At 41.8% G+C, this 16,970-nt stretch overlaps 1 protein-coding gene across 5 annotated transcripts in view; it reads right to left on the reverse strand.

Moving 5' to 3' along the window:
* RPAP1 (RNA polymerase II associated protein 1) overlaps positions 1-16,970 on the reverse strand; it is a 45,154-nt gene that overhangs the window by 12,209 nt on the left and 15,975 nt on the right. For all 5 annotated transcript variants that reach the window (XM_075425167.1, XM_075425168.1, XM_075425169.1 and 2 more), the window contains exons 8-18: positions 15,616-15,731; positions 14,653-14,751; positions 14,083-14,184; positions 13,118-13,285; positions 10,314-10,496; positions 8,471-8,605; positions 8,123-8,302; positions 5,957-6,114; positions 4,436-4,615; positions 3,461-3,662; positions 1,412-1,521 (exon numbers count right to left, since the gene is read on the reverse strand). In XM_075425167.1, coding sequence (XP_075281282.1) covers positions 1,412-1,521; positions 3,461-3,662; positions 4,436-4,615; positions 5,957-6,114; positions 8,123-8,302; positions 8,471-8,605; positions 10,314-10,496; positions 13,118-13,285; positions 14,083-14,184; positions 14,653-14,751; positions 15,616-15,731 — 1,633 coding nt within the window. The remainder of the gene's footprint in view (positions 1-1,411; positions 1,522-3,460; positions 3,663-4,435; positions 4,616-5,956; positions 6,115-8,122; positions 8,303-8,470; positions 8,606-10,313; positions 10,497-13,117; positions 13,286-14,082; positions 14,185-14,652; positions 14,752-15,615; positions 15,732-16,970) is intronic.

Genomic DNA, 16,970 nt, shown 5'->3' on the forward strand with positions numbered 1-16,970 from the left:
CTCATGAAATCCGTATTTTTAAAGTCTATTCAGAAAGAACCTAGCTTTAACGTACATGAACATGACCGTGCATACCTCTCTTGGTGTGTGTGCTTACTTCCCGTCGGCAAAACTAGAGCTTCTCATAGCAGCAGTGCTTACAGGGTCCACACTAGACAAACCATGTCTGCACAGGCAAGACCACTACAAGGAAGGGCGACCATAAATGTATTGCTCAATGGTAATGGGGCAACAAGGCAAATCCTGTCAAAGATCCATGTCTTTCTCTATGACAGAGAACCAGTTCTTTAAATGCATTGCTCTTCTGTCCACTGGCATTACCATGTAGGAGACACATGAACACATCTGGGGCTCACAGAGGTACCCTGAACTCTCAGCCCTAATCTGCCCAGAATGCTTAGACAAGATTGCCAAAATACTAAGGCAGACTCTTGATTTTTACCTGCCAGTGTTAAGAACAGCCTAGGAGAACTGTTGCTGATGAGGTTTTACAGCCTGACCAAATCCATTGTTTTCAGACCTCAAGGACAGGCAGGAAAAGGTCTAATGAGTGCCCTTGTGTTGGAAGCTTTGGTGCAAAGACCTTCAAGACCTCAGTTCTTAGTCATGAAAGAACACAGGCCAAAGTGTTTGGTGACCATTCAAATACCACCTAAACCCAAAGACTTCAAATGCCCCTTATACCAGTTGTTCTCAGAAGCAGCCGGATGTCTCCCTGACTACAAGTTAGGCCTTTGAGGTTCCCTCTTTCCAGAGAATCAATCGCAGGCTAGTAGGGAGGCTCCCTCTACAGCAGAGAAACAGAATTATCTGCAGCACTTAACAGTTCCCAGAGCCAGAGACAAAGCTTATGTTATCCACATGTCTGAAAGAACAGTTTGGTATCTGGCCTTTCACTTTCCTGCAGGGGCCTTCAATGCCTTAGTGAAGCTCTGCAGGACCTTAAAGACTAGAGTCTAGTGTAAATGATTTTATATAAGGAGTGTCACACAGAGCATGTGAATGGTACATGCATACACACACTCACCTCTCCAGTATGAGGTTTTCAAATTGATATGTGTGTTTTTGTTGGTTTTGTTTAAAAAAAAAAAAACAGTGAAACCAAGGAACCAAAGCCAAGTGTGACTAAAATCAATCCGAAATTGATATGAAAAACACAGGCCATGCAGCAGTAGCACCAGTAGAAAAGGAGGAACTGGAGAAACTCTGTGGCCATCGTGCTTTTTTGCTGTGAGAGGAGAGAGGACAAAGCAGATGTAGACAGAGCCCTACTGCACTTCATTTCACACCTATGGCGCACGTATGTACAGAGGAAAGAAACTGCAGGGGGGAAAACTGCTACACAGTACAGTCTAGAAATGAGGTTCCTTTAAATTCTGGCAACAGCATCTTAGAAGTTAAATGATTTTACCTGAGTAAGTCCCACATGCTCTGTATGGCTGGCTGGCTGAGAAGGGGCTGCAGCACCTCAGATGTCAAACGTTCCAGTTCCTCTAAGCAGTCAATTGGATTGACTGATGGCTGCAGAAGACATGGAGAAAGACAGGAAAATATGGTGAATAAAGGCATTGCAGTAAGGGCAAAAAGACAGGTTGATTTAATTGTTTTTTCCATGTTTATTCTCTTCTGCCAGACCACATCATCTACATAGCAGTACTACACCAGGTTAGGGCTGGCCTCACAGCTGGTAGTGTGGAAGCTGAGAGCTGGGACCTCAAGGTGTTCTCGCACTCAAGTATTAAAACACATCACAGAGATTTCTAAATTGGCTGCAAGTAAGGTATGGGATCCTTGGGATTAAGATTCCCTAAATGAAAACTTGCCCTAAGTGGTTAAACCCTCCTCCCCATACCATTTATGTGCTGGTCTTTCCATTTAACTTGAAGATGACACAAAGGTGATCACAACTACCCTGAGAAATCAGAATGGCACCATGGGATTCTCAAAAAGAAAAAAAAACTAAAAAAAATCAACTGTATAAAGTGCGATTGACCTACCCATCAAAGCATGCCTGTGGATGAACACTGCACAGAGGAGGATCTGTGGCTTTTAAAGAACCATTTGAATTCTTCCGACCCTAGTAAGCAATATTCCAGGTTGAAGGAACATGCTGGCAAATTTTAATGTTCTTTTCCTTCATTAGAATGCTGCTTTAGGATACAGAAATACTAATTTCTATAACATAAAATCTAATTTCCCCCCAGGTAAAATCCCCCTCCAGAAATCAGTAAAATGTACATGAAGATGTTAACCTTAGTTCTTAGTAGTCTAACAAAAATATTCCAAGAAGGTCGCCACATACACTAATCTAATTCGTATACAAGTTGATTTTTTTTTTTGTGCTAGTCCATTCAAACATGCTACATGCTTTTTTTTTTTCCTTAACTGATCAGCTAACCACAGGCAGATGATTAAACGTAATAATAAGTGGAAATTTTAAAAAAACTTATGTCATAGTTCATGGACTTAAGAAATTATTTTGTCAGCCACTCTTTTGGGATATCTATAAAGGCTGAAAAAGAATATTAACCTCTTGGTTGTCCTGGTCCTCTGATGCTCAGGACCTAATCACAGCATGTGAAGGGTACTACCAAACATTGAGGCACTGAAGACACCTTTGAAAGAAACTCTCTGTTTCCACCCCAGCCACAACTAACAAACTCAGTTGCTTTGGGCACAAGTTTGAGAGGAGTTGCAGAAGTGTGAATAACTACAGTCATTAAATTGCCCCCATACCCTGAAGACAACTCTCCCAGGTCAGAACTTGGACAAGTCAGTTGGCCAGTGAAAGGGAAACTTGCATTTATCCTCAGAACATGAATATTTAAGGTAGCTGAAGTATAAAACATTTTTCTTCAACAGCATCACATTGATGTGTCACCTTCAGAAAAGTCACTTTAAAGATGGTCACATACTGCAACTATAACTGGGTTACAGAATTTGACCTTGAATGTCAGTGGGTCAGCAAATAAATTTGTCTTTATTGCTTCCTATCCAAAGTTCACATGGCATGACCTTCAATGCTCAATCTTTCAACCAGATTATCGCAGCATAGCTGTCCACATGTAAGCTCTCAGGCAAATGCAAAAACGTGCAACTTGATGTAGCCCACAAGCAGAAGGGGCTGCCAAACTAAATTAGGTCATATTTGCTTCATGCTTTGGATCTCTGCAGTAAACCAGCACAGTCGCAGGACTACCACATACTTTGACAGAGACTCTGAGCTCAAAGGAAGAAAGGAACAGTGATATTTGGCACTGCTAATGTGAAGGATTCGCAGACTTATCTGACCCTAAATGCCACGCAGCCTAGATATGAGCTGTGGTAAACAAAACGTAGTCTCAGCGAAATGTCTCAATGTCTGCCTTTTTCAGCATTGCCTATAAGTTCAGGTTTTCAGAGGTAATACACAAGTTGATGCTGGCAAGATGAAAAGAGACACTGTATTTTCAGACCCTACCTGTTGGCTCCAAGCGCTGTAATAAACTGCCAAGTAGATCATGTAAGTTGTGGTCAGAGGCTGGAGAGTTTGCCAAGTTTCTGACTGGGATATCTCCTGGAGGAATTTTTTCAGACTGGCCTCGAGGAAGGGCTGTAAGCCTGACACTTGATTCCATGCTACTGGAGGAGGTGGAATCTGTTCACTATCTTCTGAGCTATTACTGAAACACAATGGAAGAATGACACAGGATAGTAAATATTTTTCAGAAACAACTGTCTCTATCATTTTTAATAGCGAGAATTCCAACTGGATGCAGTCTGTAAGGTGAACCTGTCAACAGCCACTAGGGAAAAAAGCCTTTGCCCATTCTCACATACCAGATCAAATCAAATTAGGCATAAAGGATGAATGCAGAATCTACTCAAGAAAGCTGAAGCTTCTTCATGTGCACTACTCTGTACTTGAGCTATGCTCTAGTTTTACTGGACACACTATCTCAGCATCCAGCTTCAGTTAAAGTGTTTCTTGCTTTTCATCAGAAAAAGTACCTGCGTCTTCAGCAAATCCTACTGCTTTGATGTCTATCAAAACCCATCACCTCTTAATCCGTACTCATCCTGGTCTCTGCAGAGAGGTTCTTTCCTCCAAACTTCAGGGAGGTTACTTTCTTTTCCGCAAATGGAAGGTCAAAAGAGCTTCCTGCTCCTTTCAGCCGGGCATTTGGCTAACACTGCCCTTCTACCCCACAGGTGAAAGCAGATTTTTACTCTTGCCTCTTACCAGGCTAGCAGGCATACAGCTATCCACCAGATGATACACCTTCTTACCTTGTGTCACAGGGAATACACCCCACCATGCAGGGATTCACATGTGGGACAGTACACCATCCAAAATGAAGGCAAAAAAGGTGATAGCCAGGTCTCCAAACTAAAGAGAGGAAAGACAGGATGCCAAATACTCAGATACACAAAACCGGTGACAGAGAGGGCCCACCTGCTCAGCTTGGCCTGCAGCTCCGCTGTGTAGCCTGCTGTTTGTGTCACATGTGTCAGCAGAGTAACTACTGCCGTAGCTCGCTGGACAGACAACTCAGTCATATGGCTCTTCCCACAGCAAGCACTGAGCAGCTCAGGCAGGGACTGCAGTATCCTCACCAGCACAGGGTAGAGATCCCTATAGTATGAATCACAGAATAGATGAGGTTGGAAAGGGTCTCTGGAGATCATCTATAGCTGAACTCCATGTTCAAGCTAGGTCAGCTAGAGCAAGCTTGCCCAGGAACACGTCCAGTTGGATTCTGAATATCTTCAAGGAAGGAGAGTCCACAATCTTCAATGATTCCTGCTCCAGTGTTTGACCACCTTCACAGTAAAATTTTTTTTTTCTTTCACTTAAGTGAAATTTCCTGTATTTCAGTTTGTGCCCATTGCTTCTTGTACTTTCACTTCATACCACTGGAAGAACCTTGCTCTATCTCCTTTACACGCTCCCATCACATATTTATAAAGATTGCTAAAATGAGATTACTAGAACCATCACCACCACCAAAATAACAAAAAAACCTCACACACGGAAAAAAGATGACTAAGGTAGAATACTGTCATTCCAAATTCATCTGAATGGGACCTACCCAATACTCTGCCTTCAGCATTCTGATATGCTCTTGGAAAAACTACTTTTATTTTATTCTTGTTTCCCTAGTTCTCAAATTCTCAACCAAAGTATCCAGTTATAATTATGCAAATTAAAGGAAACTTCTGCTGTTTCTCTTTCCTCAACACTATTTACAGGGCTAAAAAGTTATATACAGTTTTTACTCTTTATTAACCAATCCACCTGATTCAGCTGTAGAACACAAAATGCTGTTGCAGGGAGAGAATCTCCCTTCTGAACCTTAATGCTGGCCTCCCTTTTTCTCCTCTTCAGAGCAACTCCATAGCCATCTCCGTGCTTCCAAGTCAGGGCAATTACAGGAAGAAGGTTCAATGCTTGAGGTAGGTCAGACTTCTCCCAGACCAGACCTTGACAGCCAAGCACAAGAACTTGTACTGAACTGAAAGACAACACAGTATGCAGTTTGTCTGCATCAGTCTGTCTCACGTAGCACGCGTGCTGGTGACTACTGCCCACAGACTGCCTTCAGATCATCACATTAAATCCTAGGTGCGCTGCAAACTATGTGTCTCGATGTGACACAAGCACAGATTATTCATGCCTTCAAGGAGAAAAAGATGCAGCCCTAAAAAGTTAGGGTGATCTCCCATAGCATAGAGGAGAAACAACAGAATACCAATGCTTAAACACGGGAGCTAAAGAACAACCAGGAAAAGACAATACTCAACACAAATACCTTCAGACACCGAGTTTTACTGCAGGAGGCCAGAGAAAGGGAGACAGGATTCCCTGAAGGGAGTAGAGACTGAGCCTGGAGATCCCTTTATCTGCCTTTCTGGAACAGGATGTCCATTTCTCTGTTGTGCCCTCTACCCCCGCTTGTCCAAGATTGGGCTGTACCTGTAGAGATCACAGGCCTGACCATAGCCAGCAGCCACAGCCCACAGCCGGAAGGCTTCGGTGCTTAGTCTGATGGCTTCTTCCCTTGGCAGGAGCAGATCCCGCGGGTCTTCAGCTATAAATCGACTTAACCGATTTTTCATTTCAAATTTGTTAAACTGTAAACCAAACAAAAAAATAAAAAGAATGAACAACAAAAAATACAAAGGGATGAGAGACATCTGGTGCATCAGAGTAATGAGGTAATGACGCGTGTAGCTGAAGAGCTGCAGATTTCAATTAATCTCATTCTAAACTTCTCTTGAAGTGCTAAAAATCTGTCTTTATCTTGTGTAGTCTTAAGGAGCACACTACAAAGGATCAATAAACAGTCAATGGCTATTAAGAGAGAAGTACTCCTGGAAGGGATGCCTAGGTGTTACCTAATCCATTCCTAAAACAAATCAACTTCAGCTAAATCAGTCCTGACAAGAGGTTTGTCTAGCCCACACAGAGTCTTGTTTTTGATGCTCTCTCCAGCATTTAACTGATTTCTGAAAAATATATAATTATCCTTCTTTAAATAGCCATAAATAGAACTCTGTTAGTCAAGATCACACGTAAAGACATATCTTTGAAAAAACACTATATACAAAAGTACTGAATTGATGCTGATATTCTTTTTGGAAGGTCACACTAAAAGGCTTTCAGAGGTCCTACAATCTAAATCTTTCTATGATTCTGTGTTTGTTTTATGAAAAGGGTACTTCCTGCCTATTACTTTTATAAGATTATGGAATTTTGATGCCTTGGAAATGCTCTGAGGTTATTTTAGTATTGAATTAAGCATGACATGACTCATTTGCAGTTCTCTAGAAATAATTTTTATCCTCCCCAACAACTGGGTATTTTTGCTTAACTATAAAAAAGAGCTTCTCTTTTCCCTCTCCTACACATAAAAAAGCTTGCGTGTGCTCTGCCTAAACAAACAAGATGACAATGTCTTTTTCATAACGCAAGGACATATTATAGACAATTTAAAATTCATATGCCTTAGAGACATCTTCTAGGGAAATCAGTTCACACCAGCAAGAAAGCAAAGGAGATGATGAATCAAACTATGAATTCTGACACCTCTCCTACAGAATGGAGGGCAAAATCAAATTTACCTCCAGAGGAGGAAGATGGAAGAATTTTGTTGTTAGCTAAAATAAATTTATACATTGATGATTTTGATTTAGTTTTTCATTATCTTCCATTCCCATGTTTAAGTGCCTTTAACACTTAAGAGTGTTATATATAACAGTGCAACAGAACTAAAGCCTGAGTGGCAGGAATCTTGTAAACAGTTTTTGCATGCCCTGAAACACCCGGAGCACACAAAGCCTGAAACAGTAAGATTCAGAGATTTTCTACTATGTTCCTACCACCACTTACAGACTAAATAACCCACTATCCATCATCAGCACATTATTCTACATATTTTATAGCACAGACTGGTGGTGTTCTGCTGATGTTAGCAATTTCCTGGATGGCAATTTATTAAATGCTATTAACAACGCTGAATCAAAAACCCTAAGAGGTGCTCACTGCACTGTAATGGGTGCTACTCTTGGTAGGTGTTATGCATTTATAGCACCAGTGTGATGACCTATGTGAGTGAATGCAATTATCTCTGAAGTGGAAAACCTGTCCAGAAGTAGATAAGAGGAGTTGGAAATATTGATAAATGACCTCAGAGTTATTAAGACAAACGAATGACAGGGAAGTTCAACCAGGGTTGTAAAACACAAGGATAACAATAAAAATCTCTGGTTTATACAGTCCTAAGCTGCCTACCACTGGAACACAGGAGAGTGCAGAGCATCACACACCATTGTGTGCTCTAAACATCTGCTGTTGGTCAGTATCACTGAGCTGTTCTATGTGATTTTGCATAACTGCACTGCATAAAACAAAAAAGCAGAGAAAAGCTTGAGGCAGCTCTTCTACTGGTACACAGCAGAAGACATCATTATTATGGCTCTGTCAACAATTCCTTCAAAACACACATACGCACCTTCCTCACAATAATTATTTCAGCTTCAGCTCAGTCACCTCCAATTAATCCTGTATCTTTACGCAGAAAGCAATGTGTGCAGAACAAAGGCCTTTGCAGTCAGAAAAGCTCTTCTGAGAATCACTCACCAGCCTGGCTGTTACGTTTCGGCCTCCAGATGCCAACACTCTGATGAACTTCATAGCAGGGGCACAAGCAACTCCATGGAGGCTGGTGAGTAAACACCCCGGTTCAGCCACTTGAGGATCCCACTGAGTAGGGAGAAATTCCCTGACAACGGTCTCAATCAACCGAGGACAGTCAAGCAGCTGCAGAGAAATAGCAGGCAGCACAAATAACTAAAGATATGCAATTCTACAGACATGCAAAACACACAAGTTTGTCTAATTTCCTTGCCATAGATTTAACCTGCTTCTTTCTTCCTTTTTTCAAACCTTTCTCTACCATTCTGTAGCTCCTGTAAACAGGAGATTTACCTGGCTGCATGCTTCAGAGGAGTGCCTTGCTACGTGGGTGAGGATGTTCAGTATATCCAGGACTACTGTTGGAACAGGTCGTACCACCTCTAGGATGTACCTCAGCCGGTGCTGGATCCGTGTCTTCAGAAGTCCCTGAAAGGAAAAAAATTCCATTATGCTCTTAATGATTGCTTTCTGAACTGCAGCTGCTGGAAGCCAACATCTTCTGCAGATAGGTGGTTTTAAAATTACCAGTGGGGAAACAAAGAGGTAAGTTTCTGTGGATTTGTCAGTACACTAGCAAATGAGCTAGAGTTAAGAGCAGGAACAACTGAACTTCTCCATCTGGCCACAGGTGCATTTGGATGCTTAGTTTCATTCTCTGGAAAGCACAAGTAACAGGGAACAAACTTCCCTATAAAGGACCACTAAAACTTAATGTGGCTGAAAAGGGTTCTCATGTTCCTTGAATAATTTTGGCTAGATACCACCTGCACCTAACACAGCACTCTGTCCCATAGTACCTGTTACATCAGAGAAACCTGACAGAAGCAGAGAACAGACACCAATTCCTATTTTGCAGTAGGAAGAGAGAGATGCAGAGAGATAAGGTGTTTTTTATTCTGCATTTCACAGAGCAGAAGACCATGATCAGTGGTGGTGCTAGGAAACAAATCGTCAGTGTAGGTGACCGCGTTATGCATTCCTAGTTCTTGGAAAAGGCAACTCCACAACACCCAAGTTCATAGTACCAATACTTTGAAAAAGTTGCAGCCAAGTAAGGTTGTAGTTCTAGGCCGGACAGAGTTCAGCTGCTAGTTTAAACACTCCTTTTCCAACTGTGAGAAGTAATTGGGTTGTAACAGCCAATAAGCAGGTATGAAACAGAATTTCACAACTGTACCAGTGGAGAATTCTATCCCAAATATCTTCTGAGTTCAGGCCACTTGGAACAAGATAAAATCCATTATGCTGAACCACACAGCTGTTTCCAGAATCACAAACTGATCTCATCTCTTCTGTCTACGACTCTTTTGTTTAGCTTTTTAACCAGTGTCACCTAGTAGAATACATCTGAAATCATGAAGCCTCTAAATGTGGCTAGATGCCCAAGTACATTTTCCCAGTGAAGCTTTTAATCAAATGCCATTGAAACAGGCTCAAGCACATGGACTAAGTGATGTGATCACAGGTTTTAATGATGGCAGCAGGCAAGAGAGTTGCATTAGCTCCACCAAGACCGAGTTTGATAATGAATATCGCTATTTTTAGATCTCCTATCAGGAATGTGGAATTAGGCTTAACTGTGTGAGAAATTCCTTCCAAATACTATAACTCTTTATCTGCGAAATGCAAGTATGAAAAATGAAACTGGGGAAATGCTAAGTAGCCACCTTATGTTAAATACAAAAACAATGTCATTGTACAAATCTAACTAGTTCTGAACCACCTAGCTGTAATGCTCATGTTTAACTTTACAAAAGTGCATACAGACACTTTAATCATGGCTGGAAGCTTTTCACTTTAGCTCAAATAAGCAAGCTTGAAAATCATGTCTGTAGGCAGTCTTTCACCAAGTCTTATGAGGTCATCAGTGTGCTTGTTGCCAATTTCTCTACGGAAGTTAGAGATACTTACTGAAATCACACAGGTCAAGTCTCAACACTTTTAGAGATCAATAAAATTAACCTCCTAGTAATATATGACAGAAACCTTAACATCCAACAGCCAAGGGAGAGTTCTAATTCTTGGTCAGAGTTCTTATTAGCATACGCAGGAAGGGAGACGTTTCAACAGCACACACAGCCACTGTGCAGAGCCTATTTTCCTAACAAGATTTCAGGTCTAGCTCTGTGCTTACCTTTACAACATCATATCGGGCCACATCTGGATCTGGCTTGTTCTCATCCTTTAACTTTTTATCTTGAGACTTCTCTGTTCCATTTAATTCTTCCTCTTCCTCCTCTTCTTCCTCCTCATTGTTGGGGACAAAGGGGAATACAGACATCCCTTGGTACCAAGAGAAAGTCCAATCAAGATATTTCTATAAGGAGAGTAAAGCACGTAAAACAAAACTGTCACAAAGAAATCATGGAAGACCAAAAATGTCCAAGGGTGCTTTTAATTATGGAATGCTTTACTGATTCCCACCTAACTCCAGGAAGAGAGGAGCACAATAAAGGGTATTCTAAACATGTACAAGTAGAATGCAATGCTTCTTCAGGGAAAAAAATTTAACCTATGACCCACACACACGTGGAAAACCATGAAAACCAATTACTGTGCGGTAACTCTGCTCTGGTGTGACTCCACCTGGAGTCCTGCATCCAGCTCTGGAGCTCTCAGCACAGGAAAGACATGGACCTGCTGGAGCAGATCCAGAGGAAGGCCACAAAAATGATCCGAGGGCTGAAGCACCTCTGCTGTGAGTTCAGGCTGAAAGAGTTGGTGTTGTTCAGCCTGGAGAAGAGTGCAGGGAGACGTTATTGTGGCCTTCCAGTACCTGAAGGAGGCCTGCAAGAAAGCTGGAGAAGGACTTTTTACATGAGTATGTAGCAATAGGATGAGGGGTAATGGCTTTAAACTGAAAGAGGATAGATTTATATTAGATAGAAGGACAAAGAACACAAACCGTTCTGTGATTCTGTGAGGTGAATTAAATTCAATGCATAGGTAACAAATGCAGCTTAATGGCATTCGTTGGCTCTATTCCTATTTCAGGACCTGCGTGCAACCTAGGTCACAAATAATACAAAATGATCATGTAATCATTGGTATTTTAAAATAAAGACTGCCTCGCATATCTGTTCATGTTTGGGTTTTGTTTGAACACCCCTCAGCTTTAGGAAATTAAAAAACACCTTTTTCATTCACAGCTAATGACAGTGTCAGATTCTCTCCAGTTCTAAGGCAATACTGCAATAAGTGAGCTTTCAACTCTTCAGATTGCTCCCATAGCAGACCTACTTCCCCCAAAATGTTTTAGAATATGAGACAGGCAAATCAAACGCTTGCAATACTTAGTAACTGCTTTACATTTCCATTTCCTGAACTGACAATCAGAAGTAACTACCACATTAGTCAGAAAACAAGTGGCAGACTCCAACTAAACCCTGAGCTGTTTTGAAAAATTTCAAATGGAAGCACCAAGGAAGTGCAAGTTACTATCAGACATCATTTAAAAAAAAAAAAAAAAAAAAAAAAAAAAAAGCTGTATTACACAAAGTTGGTAAATGAGTGAACGATATGGTCAGAAGAGACCTGACTTTAGGGGAGGAAGCTATGAGTCCATCTGAAACACAAAGTTTGGGACTACAGCCTTCCTTCCACCAAGAGAAGAAAAAATGCAAGACAGTATCTGGGTCTTCAAAGGAAACAAAGAGAAAGGTGCTTCCTTCCCATAGCCACTGATGAATGAACAAAACCTTCCAACAGTATGATTTTTATGTGTACCGATCTTCTGTGTTTATAGTGGGGATAGATCTTGTTTGTCTTACAAATCCTGGAGCAAAAGGCCAGACTTCCAGCTCTGTCCCTTCTTTAGAGACCTTTTGAAACTCAGCAGCACAAGACTCTAGTAAGGACTCTCCAAATTAGAAATATACTGACACAGCACTCACAGTGCTGCTTTTGTCACCGAGAGAGTTAGCAATCCCCCACTTATGCAAGACATCATGCCACAAGCTTTGATCTGAGAATCAGAGCACTGCAGACAGTTATAAACCAGAGTAACATCAGAAGAAAGAAAAGCACATTAAGAACCTAATTCATAGCGTTAATTACCTACCATGGGTGGGTAGGACTCATCTAGCAGAGCACCATTAAACTCATAGCTTAGAAAAGGAGCAAGATGTGGAGAAAGCTATCCAGTCCTTCATTTCTCTTGCCTTCCCACTAGGGGTAGCTCTAAAAGCCTGGGACAAGTTGCAGGGGGCTTCTGAGATCTACCCATTCTTCTCCATCACCAGCCCCTTTGCAGTCTAACACAGGAGCAGTTCTCATAGAGGGAACCTGAAACACAGCATGCTTTGCCCATAAAGGACTGCTTCTGCCCAACCAGGAAGACATCTTAATCTTGCTGCTCAGGGCCCTCTGGTATCTCTGAACACCCAAAAGTAGTTTCAGCCTTCTAACAGGAGAAGCGTCATCAAGGACAAAATAGACATATGAGAAGGCAAAATTAGCTATTTATCAGTGTAAGAAAAGCACATGAGAACAGCAGAAAATGGACAATGAGAGAAAAAGAAAACAGCATCATTATGAGGCATAAGGGAAAGCAGGGAGAATATTTAATTTGTTGAGAAGCAGGGAAACTACAAAGCAAGAAGCCAACATAAGAGGCCATACTGAAAAAACTAAATTGTACTCATACATTAGTGGTGGCCTGACCTAGATTGTAAAGATGTCAAAAGGAAGAGAACTTCGGTAGCCTGCACTGAATTTAAACAAGAGGCAGAGCAAATTCAAACAGGAGATGTCTAAATTCCTCAAACTGGGATAACACACTCCCTTGTCTGTCCCAAAGCACAGCAATGGCTTTCTATTGACCATTAAGCTAACATATGCAGCAAGCCTTTGTTCACGCTATCTACTATGTCTTCTCATTCTGATTCCTGTAAACAGCTCAGCATGAAATCAAACCCAGGCACTTACTGATTGTCTCACCTCATCATCGAGTGACACCAGCAGAGCCTGGAGAGCACCAACAGATGCTGCCATGACATTATCCACTGCATCATCCAGTGAGAAGCGCAGCAAGAAGAGAAACCCAGCGTCAAGCAGCAGACGGACAATGCTGCCCTTCAAGGAGGAAGCAAACTCTCCGGCCCTGGCCTGAAATGTATGCCACACAAGAGCCAGTGTTTAAGCTGTCTCATCTCAAGTGGGTACATCTCAACATTCTGCGTGTTTACCTCTTCCCATTTCTACTGCAAAGCAGCTAAACTGTGTGCGGGGGGGGGGGGTGTGTGCTTTATTTTCTCCTCCTTTCACTCTACAGAAGCATGCAACTCCAGTTCCTTAATGCAGGAAACCTTTCTTTCTAAAGTCTGGACACATCTTCTTACTTTACCCTGTTCTGCCCCATCGCTTTTCTCAAGACCACATTATTTCTTCTTCTCTGCCTCCACTGCTGTTGGAGAGAAGGTTAGCACTTCCCCTAAGAGTTAGGTGGAAATGCTCACAGAAGTAAATACTCATTTTGCTTTATGCTATTGGCACATCACTCTACAAGTAGGCTGGTGCATTCTCACCTCCTACAGAAACAGCACATCAAGAAGCTGGCTCAGATAACAGGAGTGAAAGGGTCATTGCCAGGAACAGGTTTGTCACAAAACTAATGCCAAAAAAATAACTTGTGTCCAAAGCAACAACAGAACTGAAGTTGCAGCACTGCTGGTGAACAACACTTGGAAGCACCTCCCTCCAGAGAAACCTGAAAATCAGTTTATTATATCCCAACACTCAATTAATCTAACAGTAAGGACATCCTCAGTAAAAAACAATGCCCTGCTGGTGACTTTGCTCACCTTCATTGAACAGCAGAAAGCAAACAACTAGTACCAGAGAATATGGGCCCTGGTTGACCAGAAACTTGAATTATGGGGAGGAATTCCATGAAAGTAACTTACCTTTTGAACAATACGACCCAAGACCTGTAGAGCCAGTGTCCTCTGTTGAATAACTTGGCTGCGAGACAAATGAAAGAGCTCTTGGAGAGAATAACCAGCCCTCTAAATGCGGGGGAGAAAAAAAAAACAAAAAACAAACAAACAGAAAACCTCAGCTATAGGTAAAAAACAGGTCCCTTAAAATAAAATTAACTGTAAAATACTGCATAACAGGAGATAAACTGCAATGCAATATCACTTGCTGCTTTGTGGCAATTGCAAAAGAGATTCTAATCATTGATGCAACAGGAGAAAACTGAACTTCTTAAGAAAAGTATGTATATGCACCTTTTCCAACACCACAGATCTTTGATGGAATTAAAGAGAAAAAGCATTAATGGAGTTTTATGAAAGTAAAGCAGTTAATGCAGACACATGTCACTTCTCTTCAGGAGCTTGTTTCGAAAGAAAATCACCCATCCACACTTTCCTGAGGTTTTTGTCACTAAAAATCATTGACACAAAAGTAATCTGCCAAATCAAACACAGTAAATGGAAATGGGCATGCCCTTTCTACTACATTACACCTACCTCTGCCTCTTCTCCATGGTGATGCAGGCCTAGATGTGTTGGTAAATCAGCATCTGCAGGAATTAATTCTCCTTTTAAACTGAATCGAGCTTGCATTCCCTACAATAAAAGGGTGGAGGGAGAAAAAGATTATTTCTATTACCTTACACTCCATTATTGCTTAAAATACCACTTCTTACAACAACTGCTGGAAGGTGACAGTTCAAAAACTCCCCAGGTCAGGCCTCAATTTCTTCAAAAAATTTACTCCCCTCTTTCCTTTTTTCTTAGCTTTCACACCTGTTTCACCCCAGATTACAGTTGCTAGACTCTCACTTCCTAGCTCTCTTGAGCACTACAGACAGAACTGACTGCATATCATCCTTGTGGAAGCAACTGGGGAATCTCTCAGCTTGATGAAATCTTACAGACTGAGTAACCAGAGGACTAGTTTTAGAAGCCTTAAAAACTGTTACTGCTGAGAGGCATGATCCAGACACAAACATCAAAAACATCAGTTTAGGGCTACGAGGATGGTGAGGGGACTGGAACATCTCTCCTGCGAGGAGAGGCTGAGGGAGCTGGGCTTGTTCAGCCCGAAGAAGAGAAGGCTGCGAGGGGACCTTATAAATGCTTATAAATATCTGAAGGGTGGGTGTCAGGAGGATGGGGTCAAACTCTTTTTGGTAGTGCCCAGCGACAGGACAAGGGGCAATGGGCACAAACTGAAGCACAGGAAGTTCCGTCTGAAGATGAGGAAGAACTTCTTCCCTCTGAGGGTGATGGAGCACTGGAACAGGCTCTCAACCAGAGAGGTTGTGGAGTCTCCTTCTCTGGAGATATTCAAGACCCGCCTGGACGAGGTCCTCTGCAGCCTGCTGTAGGTGACCCTGCTTCGGCGGGAGGGTTGGACTAGATGACCCACAGAGGTCCCTTCCAACCCCTAACATTCTGTGATTCTGTGATCAGTTTCTGCTTTCAAACCTTTTTGGTTTTCTTCTGCCGGGGTGAGGGCAAATCTTTCATCCATTCCAGCTTCTCAAACTCCACATTGTCCATGTGAATCCATTCCTTCTTGGGCTTCACAGGCAGATCATCATCTTTGCAGGGGGTGGAAAAAAAGGGCAGTCTTACCTTTCAAGCCAGGGATGAAGAAAATACTATTCCCTCCTTGCCAATCTACTTGGCTTAAAGACTGCATCTAATACAGGATTCATGTAAAATAATACGAAAATTATTTTCAAACTGACTTTTGGCTTCTGCATAAACATCAAAGGTTTAAAGCTGTTTTCATCTTTCATGAGAGCTAGAAGAGGAAGTAAACAGCACTGTAATGAAATTCACAGACAAGGCTAATTTGCGAGAAGTTGAACAGAAGTCAGGACACAAATATGGCAAAGTGATCAGAACCAGGGCAGAAAAATAGTATCAGCTCTACTTTTCTGAAAGCCAGCTAATATCATCCAAGGAGGAGGGTGTTAGCGGAGATGTGAAATGATTCAAAAGTATCAATGCAGAGAGGTCCAAGCAAATTATTGGAATTCAGTCTGCTTTCAGCCTAGATACACTGGAGAGAGCACAAACACTACTATTCATGCTTTCGTCACATTTGCGATGCTGCTTTTCATTCTTGTCCCCCTCTAAATGCTTGAGGAGATAAGCTGGGGAAGAAAAGATCAAAACAGCTGAAAATTTACACAGCTTGCTTGAGAAACAGGACAGTGGGGAAACTGGACAGCTGAACAAGAATTTCAAAGGTGTAAGTACTAAAGAAAGAAATGACTGATTTAACTTTATAAAGAGCTTTGACTAAAAGAATTTGAGAAACAAGACATTTATGCCTGACTTCACAAGAGTTGCCCTGGGAAAGACAGATCAGCATGCGGAAGAATCTCACAAGTGAAGGGACAGGAGAGATGTAACTGGAAAGATCTGAACACTAGGAAAAGTAATGCTTTGCTACTAGGACACTATCCCATACTGGCATGAGAAGAGATGAGATAAGAGCCTTTGCTGTCTCAAGAGATATCACACATAAGGACAGGAACGGGCAGTCTGTGGGCATGAAAAGCAGCAGCATCACTACTGCTAGAGCAGCCCAGAACTCATTTGCATTGCAGCTATTAATCGTAGTGTTCTGGTCTTCTCTTGCAAGGAACAATGAGTCCCAGTGAGATGCTTTTCTTTCATAAGATCTTTTCCTGCTGATAACTGGACCTAAAACCTAACCTTTTACTTTTGTCCAATTAGCAGATAAACTTTCAGGAAGGGCACTCATCCTTCCTAGGATGAAGCTTTACCCTTATGATCAATGCGGTATTGAGTCAGAGAAGGAACCA

The sequence above is a fragment of the Opisthocomus hoazin genome, chromosome 7 (genome assembly GCF_030867145.1).
Source record: "Opisthocomus hoazin isolate bOpiHoa1 chromosome 7, bOpiHoa1.hap1, whole genome shotgun sequence".
NCBI lineage: Eukaryota > Metazoa > Chordata > Aves > Opisthocomiformes > Opisthocomidae > Opisthocomus > Opisthocomus hoazin.